The sequence below is a fragment of the Polypterus senegalus genome, chromosome 7, assembly GCF_016835505.1.
Source record: "Polypterus senegalus isolate Bchr_013 chromosome 7, ASM1683550v1, whole genome shotgun sequence".
In the NCBI taxonomy this organism is placed as follows: domain Eukaryota; kingdom Metazoa; phylum Chordata; class Cladistia; order Polypteriformes; family Polypteridae; genus Polypterus; species Polypterus senegalus.
Window position 1 is genome coordinate 64,711,969 of NC_053160.1, and position 19,356 is coordinate 64,731,324.

Consider the following 19,356-nt stretch of genomic DNA (forward strand, 5'->3'; position numbering starts at 1 on the left):
AAGCTCCAGCTGCCTAGTTGGCACACTATGGCTGATAATCCTGTCCAGATGAAAATGTTTATTTGTTAACCCAGTTTGGAGTATATGAAAAAGAAAAGAAAAGCATTTTCCACAATATTATAGATAGGAACACAGCTGCCACCATTTGGACACAGAGACTGTGACAGTCCCAACAGAGACAGAGAGTAAGGCCTAGGAGGACTGGGAGGAGGCCACTGCAAAATTTTCCAGTCTGACAGGTGGCAGCAGTGATATCAGCAGAAATAACTGAGAGTATAAAGTCAAAGAGAGACGGGTAGCAGGTTGCCTGAAAGCTGCCTTGAAAGTATGACTTGTTAAATGCCACTCAGAGAACAGGAGTGCAGGAACACTAGGATCCACCAGAGGACAGCTTCACCATCTGGTCCTGCAGCTTCTTTCAAAACCCTGATGTAACGGAGATAGATTTTAAACATCATGCTCTATCAATATACAGAGGCAAACACAGATGTAGACTCACATCTAGGTGAGACATTAGAATGAAACTGATGAGATGTTTGATGTCGAGCATTTGTTGATTCTGGGAAGCAGCACCGCGGAGAAACCGTTCCACCTGGCACAGAGCAACAACATGCTGTGAGTTCAAGTTCAATCAAGGCTTTTTATTTATTTTGTTCTAGTTCTCATAATGTATGCTCTCTTTGTTATTATCTCTTCTGTCCTTTTTAATAGCTGCTAGCATTTTTTGCATTACACCAGAGGGCATGGTCTCATATAACATTGATGAAAGCCTGGAAGTAAAATACATACCAGTAAAGGGGCTTTCTGTCTAATAGTATGTAAAGTAATATCTAGTCTAGTAATATCTAGTAATAATAGTCTAATAGTATGTAAAGTTGCCACTTTAAAGAATCTGGTAACTTCAGCATCATGCACATTTTAATATCCTTGCTGTGTAACATGTGTGTTGTTTCATTAGCATACCTAATTGAAACCTATTTGTTAGATGTCGTTACATGCATAATGGGTGAGATTGAGGAACTTTCGACCACTGGAAGCTTTAATAATCCTGAGGCTTCTCAAGCACCTGATGAGCTCAGCGGCTTCTATTTGAATAACCATGGAACCGACAAGATACTCGCCACGTACACATGTACACTTTTTGTGTCCAGTTACTTCTCATTTACCATTGCAGCCTATTTCATACAAAATGGGGACAACACAGTAATCAGTCCTGGATAGAGTGATTTTGATTCAATTTACTCACTCGATTCTTTGAAACTACCCATTTAAGTGCAGCGTTACGTTCTTTTCATTCATTTCATTTGTTTTTTGGGATAGCTTATGCTATAGTTTCCTTTAGGGGTGTTGCTTTCCCTCTGATTGCATTACAGATATGTTTAATAATTCGTAAATTAGTTTCATATATGTGTGTTTATAAATATACTGTATAATTAATATTTTTTTGTTAATTTAAATATAATTCATTATATATAAATACTTCATATGATTAATTGTATATAAATATATAATTCATTATATTTTTTTACATGTTAATTCCTGTGTCATTGCCCTGTTTCAGTACTCAAAGCATGATAACACATTTAAAATGTGTAATTAAAATAAGACGTTACAGAATCACAAATGAATGAAAATTGTTCAACCAGTAGTAACTCGTTCACAAATCAAATAAAGGAGAATCATTAGACTGATTTTCGGGTAGCAACTCGTTCATGAATCAAATGAGTCGAGCCTCATGAGTCTGGCGGTTCTTGCACATGCTCTTTACACAACCACCCATAGACAGCTTTAGCACTTTATGAAGCGATTAATATGATTCACTGGAACGAGCTGTCCAAAAAGAATGAATCACTCACAAACCGTCCATCACTACCTGGATACACTTATGGTTTCATGTCAACTTGCAAATGACTGCTGGGTTTTAGGAAAAGAAAAATTAGACTAAAGTTTTTGAATAAACCAAGTAATTTACCTTTGGTTGGTACTCTGCTAACCACTTTCCCAGGATACTTTTGGATGGATTTGGAACTGATGACCACAGGTACTTCTGTAGCCTGTAGAAAAATTTCAAAAGTTGGTTTTTAAACATATCCTTATCTTAAATCTTCTCTGTTTAATACATTGTGAGAGCAAATATCTGAAATGTTATATTTGTAATATGAGTTTGGAAAATGCAGTCTGACTTGAAAAGATGTTTGTCATGTCTGAACAATAGCGTTGCAAAACAAGAATGTTTAGCAAGGGATACACAGATTGATTTTCGGTGAAGTAAAGCCAAATAGAACAAGCAAATCTGCCAGCTTTGTTAGAATGTGTTATCTGAACCATGCTTTTTCACAGAAATGGTTGAAACATTGTATTGTTTTACAGTAGTCAGATATCAGAATTTTCTGTGTTCTTAATGTAAAAAGCACATAACATTGCTGTCTTTGTGTACATTACATCATACCCAATTCATACAACCTTGTCTTAAAGTTGCTGTAAAGATCAACTTACTTGGATGGTCTTGCAATGCAGAATGTTCCCATACACAAAAAAATCAATGTTGTGCAAATGGCAATGGCTATTATGTCAGTAAAAGCTGTAAATAAAATGGAAAATGTTAAATGGAATGTTGTAAATAACTTTAAATAGGGAATTAAAAATAATTTTTTAGAAATTCAACAGAGTCACAAGATTACATGCAGAAACAAATGTGCGTCTTGCAATGCTGTTAATGGTGCTACTTAGTGATGAGCTTCGATTTGTATATGTTTCACAAAAATTCATTTTATTGCCGATTTTCTTGTTTCCAAAACACAAAACTCACTAAAAACAGATTTTGAGTGGATTTATAGGTTTTTGTGGTGTAGAAATTCTTGTTCACACTCTTGTGATTATCGCCTGCACAACTTTCAAATCAATTCTAGTTATACCTCTTGTTCACTTTAGAGGAACCGTACCATGCTGCAGATTTTTTTACACAAAGACATACCAAAATGCACCATCATGTACATTACTGTGTTTCCTCCACAGCAAAACTCCCTACGTAGAAATCTGCTCACCTGCCTTTACCTATCAACTGTCCTGTCCTGATTGCTGATTCTTGAAGAAGAGGGCTTACATGCTCCATGCACAGTGGAATTTTGAATTTCTATCTCCAATGTATTTTTCCCAAGATTATCATCATAACTGATACAGTGTACGTCCTGTAACCAGTACAACACAACGCATTGCTGGCAGCTCAACAAAATGTCTCCAGGTAACAAGAAATGAGACTGGGGATTTTTTTTTCCATAGAGTTCTTTAGTTAAACAATAAATAACATATGCACTTGGAAATAATACATGAAAACATTTTCACACAGTACATAAACACTTTTCTTATTTTGTTGATAGCAGAAGTTTCACATGGGCTGGAACACCATTTGTTTCTCAAATTTTTTTGCGAAGCGAAATGACTGTGAATTCAGTTTTGCCTTTTGCTCATCACTAGTGCTACTAAATAAAATAAAGAGCGATTGATTAAAGACCTAGAGGTCAGACTAAGTTGTAAAATACCATCCAAGGGCACAATTGTTCGAATAAGCCCTTTGGGATTAAGCCAAAAGGATCACAAGTCTGTCTGCTTTCTTTACAAGTTTGAAGTTGCTGACCTGAAAGGATCTGTGAGCTGCCTTAGCTGTTCCCACCTATCTCTTTGACTACAGTCACTCTCACCAATGATCTCCATAGTAGGCCTTACTTGATGGCACACAAAAAGAAAAGTACAGCTTTTACTGTAAGTAGTTATTGAGGAATGGTGTCCTAGCCCACTTTATTAATCTTCAAAAGGACTTCACTATTAAAAGATAGTATCAAGCATTAAGGATACTAACCTTTTCAGTTCTTATTCCTTTCCTGATATTATATTTAAAAATGGTATGTACAAATCAGTTTTTACCCATTGTGTTATACTTTATTGTCACAAAACTACTATACCAAATTTTCATTCCCTGCTTTTTCTGGGCATGGGGTGTGGCCTGCTGTGGCAAGAACCAATCATGAACAGGGCTACGGTTATAAAGAGGCAAAGCCACTGGGCCAATTTAGAGCAACCAGTTAACCTGTTTATCCTTGAGAGGAGAGGCAAACCTCAGATTACCAGGAGAAAACCCCACACAGAAAGTGGTAGAGCAGGCTCCTGGGCAATCAAGCAGCAACCACTGCAGTGTTGTTAATGATGATAAATACAGAAAATATGAACTAGTGAATAGTGTAAGAACAGGTTATCAGACAACATAATGTATATATGAATGGATGTTTTGGAATGGTTCTTTAAAAATCTACCAGGTTGTATTTGGTAGCATGACTTGCATCAGAACTCTAGTACTAGGGTGTTGTACCGTGTTAGCCATTATGAATGTAGAGAACAGCCAAGCAAAATGACACCTTTTATTGGCTAACTAAAAAGATTACAATATGCAAGCTTTCGATGCAACTCAGGCCCCTTCTTCAGGCAAGATGTAATTCATGATTACATCTTGCCTGAAGAAGGGGCCTGAGTTGCCGCGAAAGATCAGAACTCTACAAAGAAATGTATAATGACAGCCATCCTTGTACACTAACTTACAGTTATTTATTTATTTTTCAAAAAGAGCATAATTAACTCTTTTGAGGCTGACTTTTGCTTCTTTATCATGGCCATAAGCATTTTTTGAGACACCTTTTGTGAAAAATATATGGTCTTTTTGAAGCATACAATACTGTTCAAGGTAACCAATTACATTTGACGCTAACTCATACTGTTTACATGATGTGTTGTACTGTTGATGTTTTTCAGCAGCACTCTCATTGTCCATTTCTTCTGACAGCTCAGAATCCGAGTCATCAACAATATTCAAAGCATCTCCTGCAGGCGATTCTTTTGATGAGAGCCACTGCTGACATTTGATGTTGTACTGTAAGGACAAGCCATTCCAAATCAACTTTATCTCATGATCTTTCTTTGCTGGCATCTAGTGGATAGAACTAAATGCCAGAATCCGCTTTTCTTGCCAGTTAACCTTCTACTTGATGTCGACTTTTGTTGACATTCACCTTCTTATTTTTCTTGTTTTTCTTAACAATATAAATACTTTCAAGGTCTTTGACAAGAAAAGTTGAAATAAGGGGAAGAAAATAGATAGATAGATAGATAGATAGATAGATAGATAGATAGATAGATAGATAGATAGATAGATAGATAGATAGATAGATAGATAGATAGATACTTTATTAATCTACCTATATATCTTCTTCCCCTTATTTTAACTTTTCTTGACAAAGACCTTGAAAGTGTTTATATTGTTAAGAAAACAAGTAGCAATCGAAAACAATCGAATCGAATTGGCTTCTATTCTTCATATCAATCATATTCTTACCAACCATTATCCACTTAGCTCCAAGTATACTTGTTGAATGAAAGTGGCTTTTAAGCCCCAATGAGTTATGATGTATGACTGAGATAATTTCCCTGGTCAGAAATGCCATTGGGATCTCAATGGGTCTGTCCACTTAGAACTCCCAAAAGTGACCTCATTTTCCTGTAGTCCTGAACTCAACTTCTCCTTTAAAGGGACAGACCTACTCTAAATTTCTATAGTGGTAGGGACCATAGGTATTGTTTTTTGTCTTTCTATTGGCTCATACTGATCAGATAATTCTATTGTTGTCTCCAGGAGTACCAGTCTCTGGAGCTCCATTCCTTATGCTGGGGTAGAGTGCCCCATATTGGTAGAGGCCTGCTTGCCACCAGCCATGTTATGTTGCCTGTCTTGGGTTTAGTACAAATAAATACTAAGCTAAGTAAAACAAATAGATAGATAGATAGATAGATAGATAGATAGATAGATAGATAGATAGATAGATAGATAGATAGATAGATAGATAGATAGATAGATAGATAGATAGATAGATAGATAGATAGATAGATAGATAGATACTTTGTTAATCTACCTATCTATCTATCTTCTTCCCCTTATTTTAACTTTTCTTGACAAAGACCTTGAAAGTGTTTATATTGTTAAGAAAACAAGTAGCAATCGAAAACAGCGAGTACGCCTAAAATTAAAAGAAGCAAACAAGTGTTGGGTATCTTAACAGGTGAATAACATGAAGCATAAGTAATCATTGTTTCCCCAACAGTAATTAGCTTGTAATAAAAAAAATGGGTTGGAACAAAAACCTCCAACTACTGAGGCCCTCCAGGATCAAACTTGTGCTTTCCTGCTGTAAGGAAATGAGGGTGAAATTCAGGACTGTTACTGCTGTGTTTCTTACAAATGAAAAACTAAATGTAATTGTATCAAGGTTTTGGTTTTGATCATAATAATTCTTTACAAATTAAATATATATTCATTTGCTTTAAATAAAAGGAAAAGTAAGAAACATGATGGTTTCTGGTTGCTCTGCACTGCTATATGCAGGTACTTTACACCATTATGCAATTTATATAAATAAAATGTGGTTTCATTTTGGTGGGAAAGTGCAGGTCAATAGGTCCTGATTTCAGTGAGCAGTTAGACATTTATATTTCTCTTTGCCTTATCTTAACTGGCTTGAAACAGAACAGTTATGAGGATCTGATAAAACAAGACTGTTCTCAGTGACATCTTGTGGCAAAAACAAATACTACATAATTGAATGTACCAAACAGAGCAGTTTGAATTCAGTATACAGAGGGAACAGAAAAAGCTTTCTTACATAAATATAAAGTGGTCAGAACCACCACATTTCCAGATTCTCCAGCGCTGTTAACAACTTTTACGTTAATGATGTACTCTGTGCCTGGTGTCAACGAATGCAGTTTGTATTCCAGCGTTGTTACATTCAGAATTTTAACTAGAAAAGTAAGAACATCTTCTTCATAATAAGTTATGAAAATGTATATTTTCTACAGAATATTAAGAAATTCAAATAAATTCATGAAAACATTTCTTTTCTATCATTTCAGATCTCTTAAAGTTTTCTATCAAATTCTTCTCAGAAGGTTTTACTCATGTGATTCAGTCACCTTTGTTTACATTTTCAAGTTCATCATAAACTGTTTATTAGTTACATTTTTATTTAACATCTCATTCCTAACAATTACAATTTAGAATAGTCTAGTAAAGAATAGTCTTACTCAATAGAAAAGTGTGAATTCTGCAGTCTGCCAGCTTGTATTCCTACATTCTTGCTCTCGGCATTAATATTATTAAACATATTCAAAGCACAACAAAGTTAACATATGAAGTACACACTTGTACACACCTAATGACCTTCTATTGCACGTATTTTGCAATAAGCTTAAAAAGCACTTTTGAAAAAGATTCTTTTGTCTATTTAAAAAACCTGCTCCCCATTCATTTTACAATCACTTTTTCATTCATCTATTTTCAAAGTCTGCTTATGCACTGGATGACACATTTTTTCAAAAGTTTTACTTCTTGAAAAATTTTTGATTATTATGATAGCTTCAACCTGAATACAAATATAATTTCAGGTTGACTATATCATGTAGGAATTTGGAGAAACATGATACTAACTTTTATTAAATTTAGTGTGTTTATTCACTTAATGATGCTGACACAGTGCATTAATTCAATTGAGCTAAATATGTTATGCTGCTGATTTTTGTTTGCACTCAGTATCGGAAATTTCTCATTGTAATGTCCAATAATAGTTAGCTAGTATTGATGGATTCCATTTGCCCTGATACTGCTTTTTCGCAGTTCCTGGTGGAACCATTCACCATGTTTATCACTGACTGCACCAGGATTAATCTTTAGTGGCATTTGCACTTCAGGATTTTGTACACTTGAAGCATACTTTCAACCAGCTGGACATAGTTTGGTGCTCTATAGCTCTAAGTATTTTCCATACCATTTCCTTTGGCCTCACTAGCAGATCTTCTGACTCATTATCGTTGATGATGTCCCTGATTTATAAATCAGCATAAATAGCTTCTTTAATATTTTTATCACGTACTCGTTGAAACATCTGTCTGAATCATTGAAATCATTCGCCTTCCTTGTTCACCACATTCACGAAATTTTACATCAGTCGAAGTTTAATATGAAGAAGAGGCAAAAGTATCTTTGTTGGGTCAACAATTGGCTTTCTGTCCAGGAACCAAATGCTTATGGGGTAGTCAGTTCTGTTTAATGTAATGACACTCTTTAAAATGGCTGTCCCGGTCACAAATGAAACAACAGTACTTGGTGAATATTAAAGCTGCATTATGTGTAACAGTGCCACTACTTTTAGATCACCACAGACAGTCCAGTTGCACTTGTTGTACTGTATACTTATAAAATGAGTGGAAACCACAAAAAATGGCTATTATAATAAAATGGTACATGAGAGGAAAATTTAAAGGTGATTTTTGTGATCAGCGGTCCATCAAAAAGAATTCAGGAAGCAAAATCTTCACTGTCCAGTATGATTCTAATTCTGACAAAATCAGATGCAAGGCAAGAACAAAGTCCAGTTTAACAAAGTCATCTGAATGAAGAAAGATAAACTACAAAGTAATATGAAACTTTCAGCTAGTTTTGTACTTACAGAATCGCTGTCCACTAATGTTGTAGGATATGGCATAGTATAAGATGAAGCCATGCTGCTTCTCCTTCTCGATTGGCTCCCATTTAATAATAGCTTCTGTTTTTGTCACACCAGTTTCTTTTATGTTTGGACCTTCTTTAGGAGCTTAAAAAAGGAAACATAAAATAGTATTAGGAAGTTTTATCTATCTTATGACAACAGATGTATAGTACTTGCATAGGTGTTATATATTTATTAAATTATATTTATATATTAAAAATACACAATTTCTTTTGCTAAGAGTAAGCTGTGTATCACGTGACTAGAACAATCGTGTTGTTCAGCTATTACCAGACTGACGCTGATTAATTTTATCTATCCTTTTCATCAATCTTCTATGCCAACATGCTCTGGTTCTGAGGCATGGTGAATAAGCGCACGTTTCTGATGCAAACAGAAAGTCTTGGACAGAAGGTGAGTACATTTCAACCCTCTTTCTAAATTTGTGGAATCATTGGAAGCACAGAATTTAATATAAACTAATATATGTAAACAAAGGGTAGAAAGTCAGAGCAGAGGAAGAAAGTATTGTTTGATCCTAAACCAGTGTCCATAATCCAGCAATGGGTTACATCTCAAAGTAACAAAAAGGCTTAAACTACTTCAGGCCTCACACTGAACAGTCATGCCACATTTTTTCACTCTCATTGACACTTGAACAACATGAACTCTCAGATCTAATCTAATAATTATGTAATAACCGAGGTAGCCTTCCTGAATATTATAACATCTGAACAAAGTGATAGATCTACCCTCAACACAACTCTTCAAGGTTAAGGTTATACACACAATCAGAGCAAACTGGTATAGAATTTAATTTTACACAACCAGTCAGTTTCAGGCGTCATTTTATCTGTCATGACACACATCATCGACAGAGTAGTGGCCACTGATCTCTGCATACGAATGTTGAATGAGCGGAACCACCATAGGGCAGCAAGCCTTGTTACACAAGATGATTAATCTCATAAATCTGTGAAAACATCCCACAATCCATTGAAGGGCACAAGTTGTACTGCATCAGACATAATTGAAATATTCTCATTTCCTTCTACTGCAGCATAGCCAAAATTAGTCTTTTAAGTAATTGGTTAAAAATCTATTAAAATAAATTAATACAGTTTCGTAAGACTTTTTTTAATTTAATTTATCACATCAAAGTGACACAGTAGACACTACTGCCTGCCTCACTGTTCCTGATTACTATGTTTTCATTGGGAATCCTAATTTCCACCCATAATTCACAAGCATTTTGTCATTTGATTAACATGGCTTTCTCGTAGCTTCATTTTAGTTAAATCCTGATACTCTGTATATGCATTTAATTATCAATAGCATTCCTGGTGGCGCCATAATCCGTACTAACCCCTACTTTCTCTGCTGTTCTTTTTCTGTGCCACCACCACCTGATCAAAGCACCGTTATGTTCCTACATTGATGGATTAAAGGCCAGAAGTCCACATGACCGTCATCATCAAGTTCTTCCATGTGAACTCTGAATACAATGAGGACTGATTGAGGTCATTTATGTTAGGTAGAATGCCTAGAGGGGGCTGGGTGGTCTCGTGGCCTAGGAACCCCTGCAGATTTTATTTTTTTCACTGTCTGGTGTTTTTTTTTTGTTTTTGTTTTTTTCTGTTCTCCCTGGCCATCGGACCTTACTTTTATTCTATGTTAATTGGTGTTCCCTAATTCTATTTTCTTATTTATTTAGTATTTTTTCTCTTTATTCATTATGTAAAGCACTTTGAGCTACATTATTTGTATGAAAATGTGCTATGTAAATAAATGTTGTTGTTGTTGTTTCTCAGAATAAATGTGTCATACCTCTATACTTCCATTTTCTAATCCTGCATTTTCTGTTACTGGCAGCATAAGGTTTAAGGTGAGAATTAGCCCTGGGCAGGATGTAAATCCATCATTTAACACATTCATTCATACATATATTGAAGGTCCATTTATATTGACCAGTTAACAAACTACGTATGACTTTGTCATGTTCTGTCTACCAGTATCCCTTATGAACTCAGTGAGAATATAACATCTCCACCCAGTCTGGGACTTGTCATCGGAGCTCAGCTTGTTGGCCTGGTGTCATGAGGTTCTAACCAAAGAGCCACAGTGCTCACCTGCATTTAGAATTTTGAAATCAGGTTTTAATGGGGAGGGTTGGTGTCAGGAAAGGCATCTGGTCATAAAAAACACTTTTAGAAAAGTCTAGTGAAAAAAAGCGGTGACCCTATATAAAAATGGGACTAGCTACGAAAAAAGAAGAAGAATCAGGTTTGCTTAATAAAGCTGTTTGAGATAAGGTATGTTGTTGTTAATGCTGTTTTGTAAAATAAGGACTGATGGATACATTTACAATTGTTCTTCAGGCCATACATTTGTCTATACAAAATCCTCATAACAGGCACAGGACTGCTGAACACAAGAGTTGCATTAGATGTAATTTTGGAAAACACCCTGACATATGTCTCATTTTCAACCCAAAAAAGTTCAGTGGGATTCTTGGAATTATTAAACCATACCCAAAGGGTGGAGATTAAAACAAGACATTGTACAAGAGTACACATTTTGGATTAACAGACTCAACACCTTTAAAAATAAGTCTGTGATCTCAACTGCTATCTTTAAATTACATCAAAGGTCTTTAAAAATCCCTCTTGTCCATCTTAAAACCTAAACATTACTCAGATAGTAGGCTCAGTTTACTTTGTTTTTAATGCCATCTGTCTTTATTAATTTAAGTTATGCACTTTTTTTTGTCGTGAATTTCTTTTCTGTATACTGGGAGCACTTTAACTAGCTTCTTTAATTTTATTTTTAGGTTTTATCAGTATTCTAGATAACCCTAGTCCTATCCTCGTTACATAGATAGTCACTGAGATAAGACAGGCTTTCATGCTCTTCAAAAAGATGTATATGTCACCATTTATTTTCAGTTTGTTATTATTTTGTGTTTGTTTCTAGTGGATGAACCACAGAAAAGCAGTCTTACCAAGATTTGTAAGTTTGATTATGAAAAACACATGCATTTCGTTTCGTGTAAGTTTCGCATTTACATCATTTACATTGTACAAATGGATTATTGTAGTAAGTATTCTTTATGTAACAAGCTTTGCTTGAATCATGGTGGTTTGAAGAAGACATCGATCATATAATAAAATGCACTTGCCATGGTTTGGTTTTGGTCTGCACACAAACTCTTCTGACTGCAGTTTTGGCATCTGGAATTGTCCTGATAACGCAATGCATTACCCAAGAGTTGTGGGGTGCAGCATCATCTACTATTAAAACAATGACTCCTTTTTACTTTTTATTGATCTCTCGAGATAATGGAATAATTTTCTCGAGAACTTGAGAAAATTAAAGTTAACCTTTGTTCTTAACAAGCTTGCTAACTCATGAGAACAACTGATAATTGCTTTGTGTTGCTTTGTCTCAAACTGCAATGGGTAATGTAGGCACAATTTCAGAACCAGGGCCCGATGTGATTATTTTTGGGCAAACCAATCATCCCTGACACTTTTATAAGTTTATCATAACTGTCCATGTGCCAAATATAATGTGTCTTCTTTGCAGAATGCCCACTTGGTCCAAACATGATTGTACTTTATACACAAGATCTCTAGTAACCTATTATCCAGTCATAATGCAGTATCAAATGATCTAAACAATAAACTGTATGCTTTGGGAAATATTTCATTTACTTAAAATCTTGAGAAAATCATTCCATTATCTCTAGAAAACAAAGTTTCATTTTGAAAAGATTATCTCAAAGAAACTTATTCTGTTATTTCAAGAAAATGATAAAAGAAAAACTGTGATATTCCACCAACTCTAGCTTCTGTAGTGAAGACCCTTTAAGATGGAATATCCCCTGCACATGGATGTTTTAATTAAGCCAATGAACTGCAGTTATGTCAAATGTCTATAATGTAAAGCAGGGTTCAAAAACTCCGGTCCTGGAGGGCCGCAGTGGCTGCAGGTTTTCATTCATACCCTTTTCTTAATTAGTGACCTGTTTTTGCTGCTAATAAACTTCTTTTGAATTATTTTAATTTACTTTGTTTTTTAAGATTTGTTCCCCTGAATTTCTTCATCATTCCTCTGAATTGCTTAATTTTTTTCCTTAAATGGCACCCAAACAGAAATGAAATGAAAACTGAGAGAGCCAACAGAAGACCAAAAAAGTCAGGGCCTCAAACTCCAACCAATTTCACACCAACCAGTTGCTTAATTAGGCGTTGATTCTTGTTGTTGATTAAACCCGTTTTTTAATGTCATGGCTTGTTGCTGCTCTCAATGTGCAATAGCAGACATTTCTGAAATTGTTGATTTTCTCTTTTCTAAGAGCACTGTTAAACTGTGTTGGGGACCTGAGCAGATCAACATTTCCGAGACCTTCAACTTTCTTTATTTTCACATATTGTATGATGGACACAGCTTGCTGGTCCTGTTTTGGTTCATTTTGTATCTCATTATTGTTTGGCTGCTAATTAAGAAGAAAAAAAAACAATTAAGGGGTCTATGTCTTAATTGATTCACTAACACAATGTCTGACTAGTATCTCAGAATGGATGAATAGTAATTTTCTCAAGTTAAATAAAGAGAAAACTGAAATTTTTGTGATCAGCAATAATGGATACAATGAGGCTATTAGAAATAAACTGGATACATTATAATTAAAAGTCAAGACGGAGGTAAAAAGCTTAGGGGTGATTGTTGACTGTAATCTGAATTTTAAATCACATATTAATCAGATCATTAGGACAGCATTTTTTCACTTAAGAAACATAAGTAAAGTTAGACCTCTTAAATCACTGAAAGATGCTGAGAAATTAGTTCACGCGTTTGTTTTCAGTCGACTAGATTACTGTAACGCACTCCTCTCAGGACTACTCAAAAAAGACATAAATCGTTTGCAACTAGTGCAGAATGCAGCTGCTAGAATCCTAACTAGGAAAAGAAAATCAGAACACATCACACCAGTCTTAGCATCACTACACTGGTTACCTGTGTCATTCAGAATTGACTTTAAAATTCTGCTTATGGTTTATAAAGCCTTAAATAATCTCGCCCCATCTTATATATCGGAATGTCTGACACCTTATATTCCAAATCGTAACCTCAGATCCTCAAATGAGTGCCTCCTTAGAATTCCAAGAACAAAACTTAAAAGAAGTGGTGAGGCGGCCTTCTGCTGTTATGCACCTAAAATCTGGAATAGCCTGCCAATAGGAATTCGCCAGGCTGATACAGTAGAGCACTTTAAAACACTGCTGAAAACACATTACTTTAACATGGCCTTTTTATAACTTCATTTTAATCGTAATTTAACTTAATCCTGATACTCTGTATGTTCAATTCATCAAAACAACTATTCATGGTGGCTCTAAAATCGGTACTGACCCCTACTCTCTTTTCTGTTTCTTTTTCCGGTTTCTTTGTGGTGGTGGCCTGCGCCACCTCCACCTACTCAAAGCTTCATGATGCTCCAACAATGATGGACGGATTAAAAGGAAGAAGTCTACGTGACCATCATCATCATCAAGCCCTTCCGTGAGAATCCTAAATCCAAAGAGGACTGTTTTGATTTATGTTAGGTAGAATGCCCAGAGGGGACTGGGCGGTCTCATGGTCTGGAATCCCTACAGATTTTATTTTTTCTCCAGCCGTCTGGAGTTTTTGTTTTTCTGTCCCCTGGCCATTGAACCTTACTCTTATTCGATGTTAATGTTGATTTATTTTTTATAATTATGTCTTTCATTTTTCTATTCTTTAATATGTAAAGCACTTTGAGCTACTGTTTGTATGAAAATGTGCTATATAAATAAATGTTGTTGATGTCTTCAAGAGCAAGTCAGTTAAAATTAATTCAAAGGAAGCTAATTAACAGCAAAAACAGGTCAATACTTAGGAAAAGTGTTAGAATGAAAACCTGCAGCCACTGCAGCCCTCCAGGACTGGAGTTTGAGAACCCTGATCTAAAGGCTTTGTGTTACAGTAACTCGCTATTTTGTAATATAAATGTAACTTTTCTTCTTGGTTGCATATTTTTAATTTATTTAATAGTGTCTTTGATTTATTTTTGTAGTCAGTTAGCATTGCAAATAGATGCATTTTTCATTAAATGTTTTAAGACAATACCTACAGGGTGGTCCAGATCTAATTATGCAGATCCAGATCGTCTGGATGACTTTGATTTATGCAGGGGCGATTCCAGTTCGTCTTCATGTCGTCAGTTTGCACACTTTGATGGTCCGTGATTTTTCAGGTGATTTTCTATGTAATAAACTTAATAAGTTATAGCGTAATGAAAAATACATAATTAGATCTGGACCACCCTATACTTTACTGCCTGCCTACTATATCCACAGTTGGCCACTAGGTGGCACCAGCACCACAAAGAACACTATGTTGTGACTCCAGGGAAGTAGAAAGGAGAGCTGAAGAAAAATGTAAAATTCACACAACGTGAAATAAATGATAAACTATAAAGTACAGCTATAGCAAAGTCCAAATTTAAAGTAGAAGCATCAGCCAAATAGATTGGACTATTCACAAAATAAATATACACGTCCCCAAGCGTCTTTAATCCAATTTAGGGTCATGGGGAGCTGGAGCCTAGCAGGGGGTACAACGTAAGAAACAGGACAAAAATCTACTATAGGGTCTGCTCACACTCTCACTCACAATAAAGATAACTCTGAGTTGACAATTAAGCTAACATGCAAGTCTTTAATCATATAGGAAGAACTGAAGTAGCCAGAGAAAAATCCACACTGAGAATGGCTAAGTTCAGTGCTCAAACCTACACTGTTAAAAATAAAGGTGCCAGAGTGGTTCTTCACAGTGATGCCACAGGGGAACCATATTTGGTTCCCAAAAGACCCATCCCAGAACTTATCCCAGAATGAAATGGTGTTTTGTCAAGCAATAGCTCTATTAGGAACCACACAACTCAGTAAAGCATCATAAAATGCCATTAAAGAACCATTATTTTAGAGAGTATAGGATGCTGGATCTACAAAGCAGCAGTACTAATCTCAGTGACAGGATGCTTCCTTTTCCAAAAATCATTTATCCAAGAGAATTTTTTTTTTTAAATTACACTTTTCAATACTTAATCTAAATTGTTAAACGGTAAAGAATATAAAATGTGCAGATATCAACAACATTGGGTTGTTGGGCTTGAAGCTGAAAAGCTCTACATTGAAATTAGGTGCTGCACGATTAATCGATTTCACACTGAAACCACAATTGTCAAATTGCAAGAGCTGAAATTTGAATTTGCCTACACATTATGAAGAATTGCAGCACCACAAGCTCAGTCCAATATTTATTTTACTCTCAAATCTGAATGTTGGAATGCAAATGCATTGTATGGGGAACTGCAACCAACTGATAATGGGCATGTGACGGGCCTTACCTTGAGACAAGTTCAACTAGAAGTGGTCGAAAAAATCCCACATTACCATTCAAAAGTTTGAGATCATTCAGAAATGTTCAAGTTTTTGATAGAAACTGACACATTTTTTTTATCAAGATATCATTAAACTGATTTTAAAATATGGCCTTGGTGATACAAGTGTATTATAATCGCTATTACTGCTTGAATAACTGGTTTTTAATTTATTATTCAGATATGGCTGCAAAGCCCCATTTTCAGAAGCAGGTCCTTCAGTGCCCTAATGGTAAACTCCCTTAGCTTATCCTTAATTAGTGCTGGTTACATGCTAATTGGTTATTAGAGACACCCTTGTGATGACATTAGCACAGATAAAATCTGTTATTTTGTTCACTTGGGTTGCAAGGTACTGGCATTCCTAAAATAGATAGATAGATAGATAGATAGATAGATAGATAGATAGATAGATAGATAGATAGATAGATAGATAGATAGATAGATAGATAGATAGATAGATAGATAGATAGATAGGGAATTTTGCTTTTTAAATAAATAAAATAGCTTTCTCGAAAAACCCATGTCAGTCTCTTGTTGATCCGCAGAATGAAGGTTATTCCATGTGACAGACTGCCAAGAAACCAAAGATTTCATGCAAAGCTGTCTATTGCTGTTTTGAGAGAAAAGGGCAAAATGGAACTGAAACCAGGATAGAAAAAGAAGGGGAAGGCCCAGAAGAACAACTGAAAAAGAATATCAGAGTCTGTAGTTTGAGAAACAAAACTCTAATGGTATCTTGATAATAAAAGGTATGAATTTTAATCTAAACACAAACATTTCTGGGTGACCCTAAACTTTTGAATGTTACTGTATCACTGCATAATAAAAATTATGATAGTTTCAGTAGGTACTGATATAATGTATTTATATATGCTTTGCAAACTGAAACATATTTTCTTTAACAAATAACAAATGTTCATAATAAACACACTATTTAATGATTATACACAAACCCTTATCCCCCACATACATAACAATAAACAATTAACCACATAATTAACATGCAACCTCTAACAATGAATAATAATAGTAAAGTAATGGCAAGACTGATCAGTCTTCAAGAAACTAATCTTTTTAGTCCCCTTTGGAGTCATGTCATTTATTAAGATCTACCTGGAATTGGCACTGTACAGGGGTATCATTAACACCATACTGCATATTGTATATCATCTCAGGAAAGATAAGGGATTCCTGCATGAAATATTCTGAAAGTGTGAAAGTGCACTGTCAATACAATATGTAGGTATGGCTTGAACCCAGTGATTTTTAAATTTCATATACAAGGTTTACATTTTTTGTGAGAGTTTTAATGGTTACCTGCTTCCTTAAGATACACCTGAGTTGTCTTTGGTTTCCCAGGTCTGGACTCATAAATTGGATATACTGATATGTTGTAACATTTAAATGGAAGAAATTTTGCTGCAAAAAAGAAATGAAAATATTTTAAATATCATAAACATCTCAGGAATGCATGCCTATGATTTCTATCCCAATACAAACCCAAGTACCCTGCTGAGATAAATCCCTTCTTCTCATAATTTGATGAGAACACACTCTGAATGTCACTCTCACTCTCAATTGCTGTTGGTGGCACACCTTTAATTTCTGCATTCAGTTCTAAACCATAAAATGATGCAACGTAAAGCTCCTTATTTTCTGTTCCATTTTAGTGCTTTTTCATGTATTCTTTTGTGTTGCTCCCACAACCATGTGATGGACAAAGGTTTGGAAAGCATTCAAAGATACACAGATTTTTCAAATACTTCCTAATATGTATAACATTTATTTAAAGAGCTTCTGTGTAAAGTCAAATTTCCCCCTTGGGACGAAGTAGTGAGACGTCAAGCAAAATGACACCTTTTATTGGCTAACTAGAAAGATTACAATATGCAAGCTTTCGAGACAACTCAGGCCCCTTCTTCAGGCAAGATGTAAGAAAGTTCTATCTATCTATCTATCTATCTAAATAATATTGAATAATGAATATGATCCTGACATAAAATATAATAATACACAAACAATTCCAAGCTGACTGTCTGTGAGTGTTTCCTGCAAAAGACAGGTGGCCTTTCCATGGCTGGTTCTTACTTTATCCCTAACGCAGTCACAATAAGCACCAGCTACCCATGACACTAGAATGGATTCAATTTTAGTATTTAGTTGCTACCACATCATATACTACAACAGAACATTTTCTTACTTTCATTCAGATTTGTCTGTTAAGTTTTGTACACTGTGAAGGACAGAAGGTTGTTATGGAACACTGCAAGGTTTATATTTTTTCCTTCCATCTAAGAGCTGGTCTGGTCCCCTTCCTGGAAGGAAGATAACTGGTTTATCCGAGAGTTCATATGAACCACTGCCTGGATAGGAGGCTGTCCAGGAGGTGAACTGGACCACCACCTGGAGAGGTGGCCATTGGGTCTCGTGGGAGTTGGTTTAGAACACTACCCTGATGGGGAGGCAAGGATATGTGCAGGAGTTATACTGGACCACTGTCCAGACATGCAGCCAAGGAACAATCTGCCGTATTGGAGGTGGTTAGAGGATTATCCATTAGTCATCCAGGCTACACAGAAGCAGCTAGATACTGCAGCTGTGGTCCAGCCAAATGTATTCTTGCTTGGAAGATGGTGCATGCCTCCTAAGGGGTCAGGAATGACTTAGAACCTTTGGATGACCATTTGGCCATGGCCTTGGAAGTGGTCTTGTGCGGCACTTTAAAAGATACCCGTATCTTTTAAAGTGCCGCACAAGACCACTTCCAAGGCCATGGCCAAATGGCCAAGCTCAAGTCAGGTGAGCTTGGAGTTGGGAGTGAGGTGGAGGCAAAGGCTTACCTGTAAAAAGAGATGGAGGAGTAGTAGGAAGAGAAGGAAATATCAGTGCAATGGCTGAGAGAAGGGAAAGGGAGAAGGAAGGTAGGCAAATGATGACATATTATATATTATGGAGTCAGGCCCCTGAGTGGCTTAGGGCTTGTTGTTTTCCTTTTTTTAATAAACTTCAGTCCCTGTATATCCCTGAAAACATTTTTTCATCAATAAATCCATTTTTACTGGACTGGAGTCTCTGGATCATTATATATTTTTGGCCAGCTAAAGAGCATCTCCGTGTGATCACAATACACACCAGCCAATCCCAGGCCCAGTTTAAACTTCTCATAAATTTGTTGTAAGATGTTCAGAAGGGGTCCCGATGGTTGAAAAATGTGTCCCCATGGTCTATTTGTTAAGCAAAAATTAAAATGTTTCATAATGCATTCTGGAAACAGGAAACTAATGTAGGTGAAACTGTTATAAT

General features: G+C 35.7%; 1 protein-coding gene across 3 annotated transcripts in view; it reads right to left on the minus strand.

The window, feature by feature from the left end:
* The window catches only part of LOC120532609 (interleukin-6 receptor subunit beta-like), a 77,346-nt gene that overhangs the window by 6,197 nt on the left and 51,793 nt on the right, over window positions 1-19,356 (minus strand). For 2 of the 3 annotated variants that reach the window (XM_039758759.1, XM_039758758.1), the window contains 5 exons: window positions 17,371-17,472; window positions 8,544-8,687; window positions 6,702-6,839; window positions 2,497-2,581; window positions 1,973-2,054 (listed from right to left, as the gene is read on the minus strand). In XM_039758759.1, the coding sequence (XP_039614693.1) occupies window positions 1,973-2,054; window positions 2,497-2,581; window positions 6,702-6,839; window positions 8,544-8,687; window positions 17,371-17,472 (551 nt within the window). Of the gene's footprint in view, window positions 1-1,972; window positions 2,055-2,496; window positions 2,582-6,701; window positions 6,840-8,543; window positions 8,688-17,370; window positions 17,473-19,356 lie in introns of those variants that run through there. The other variant, XM_039758761.1, reaches the window with a different exon arrangement.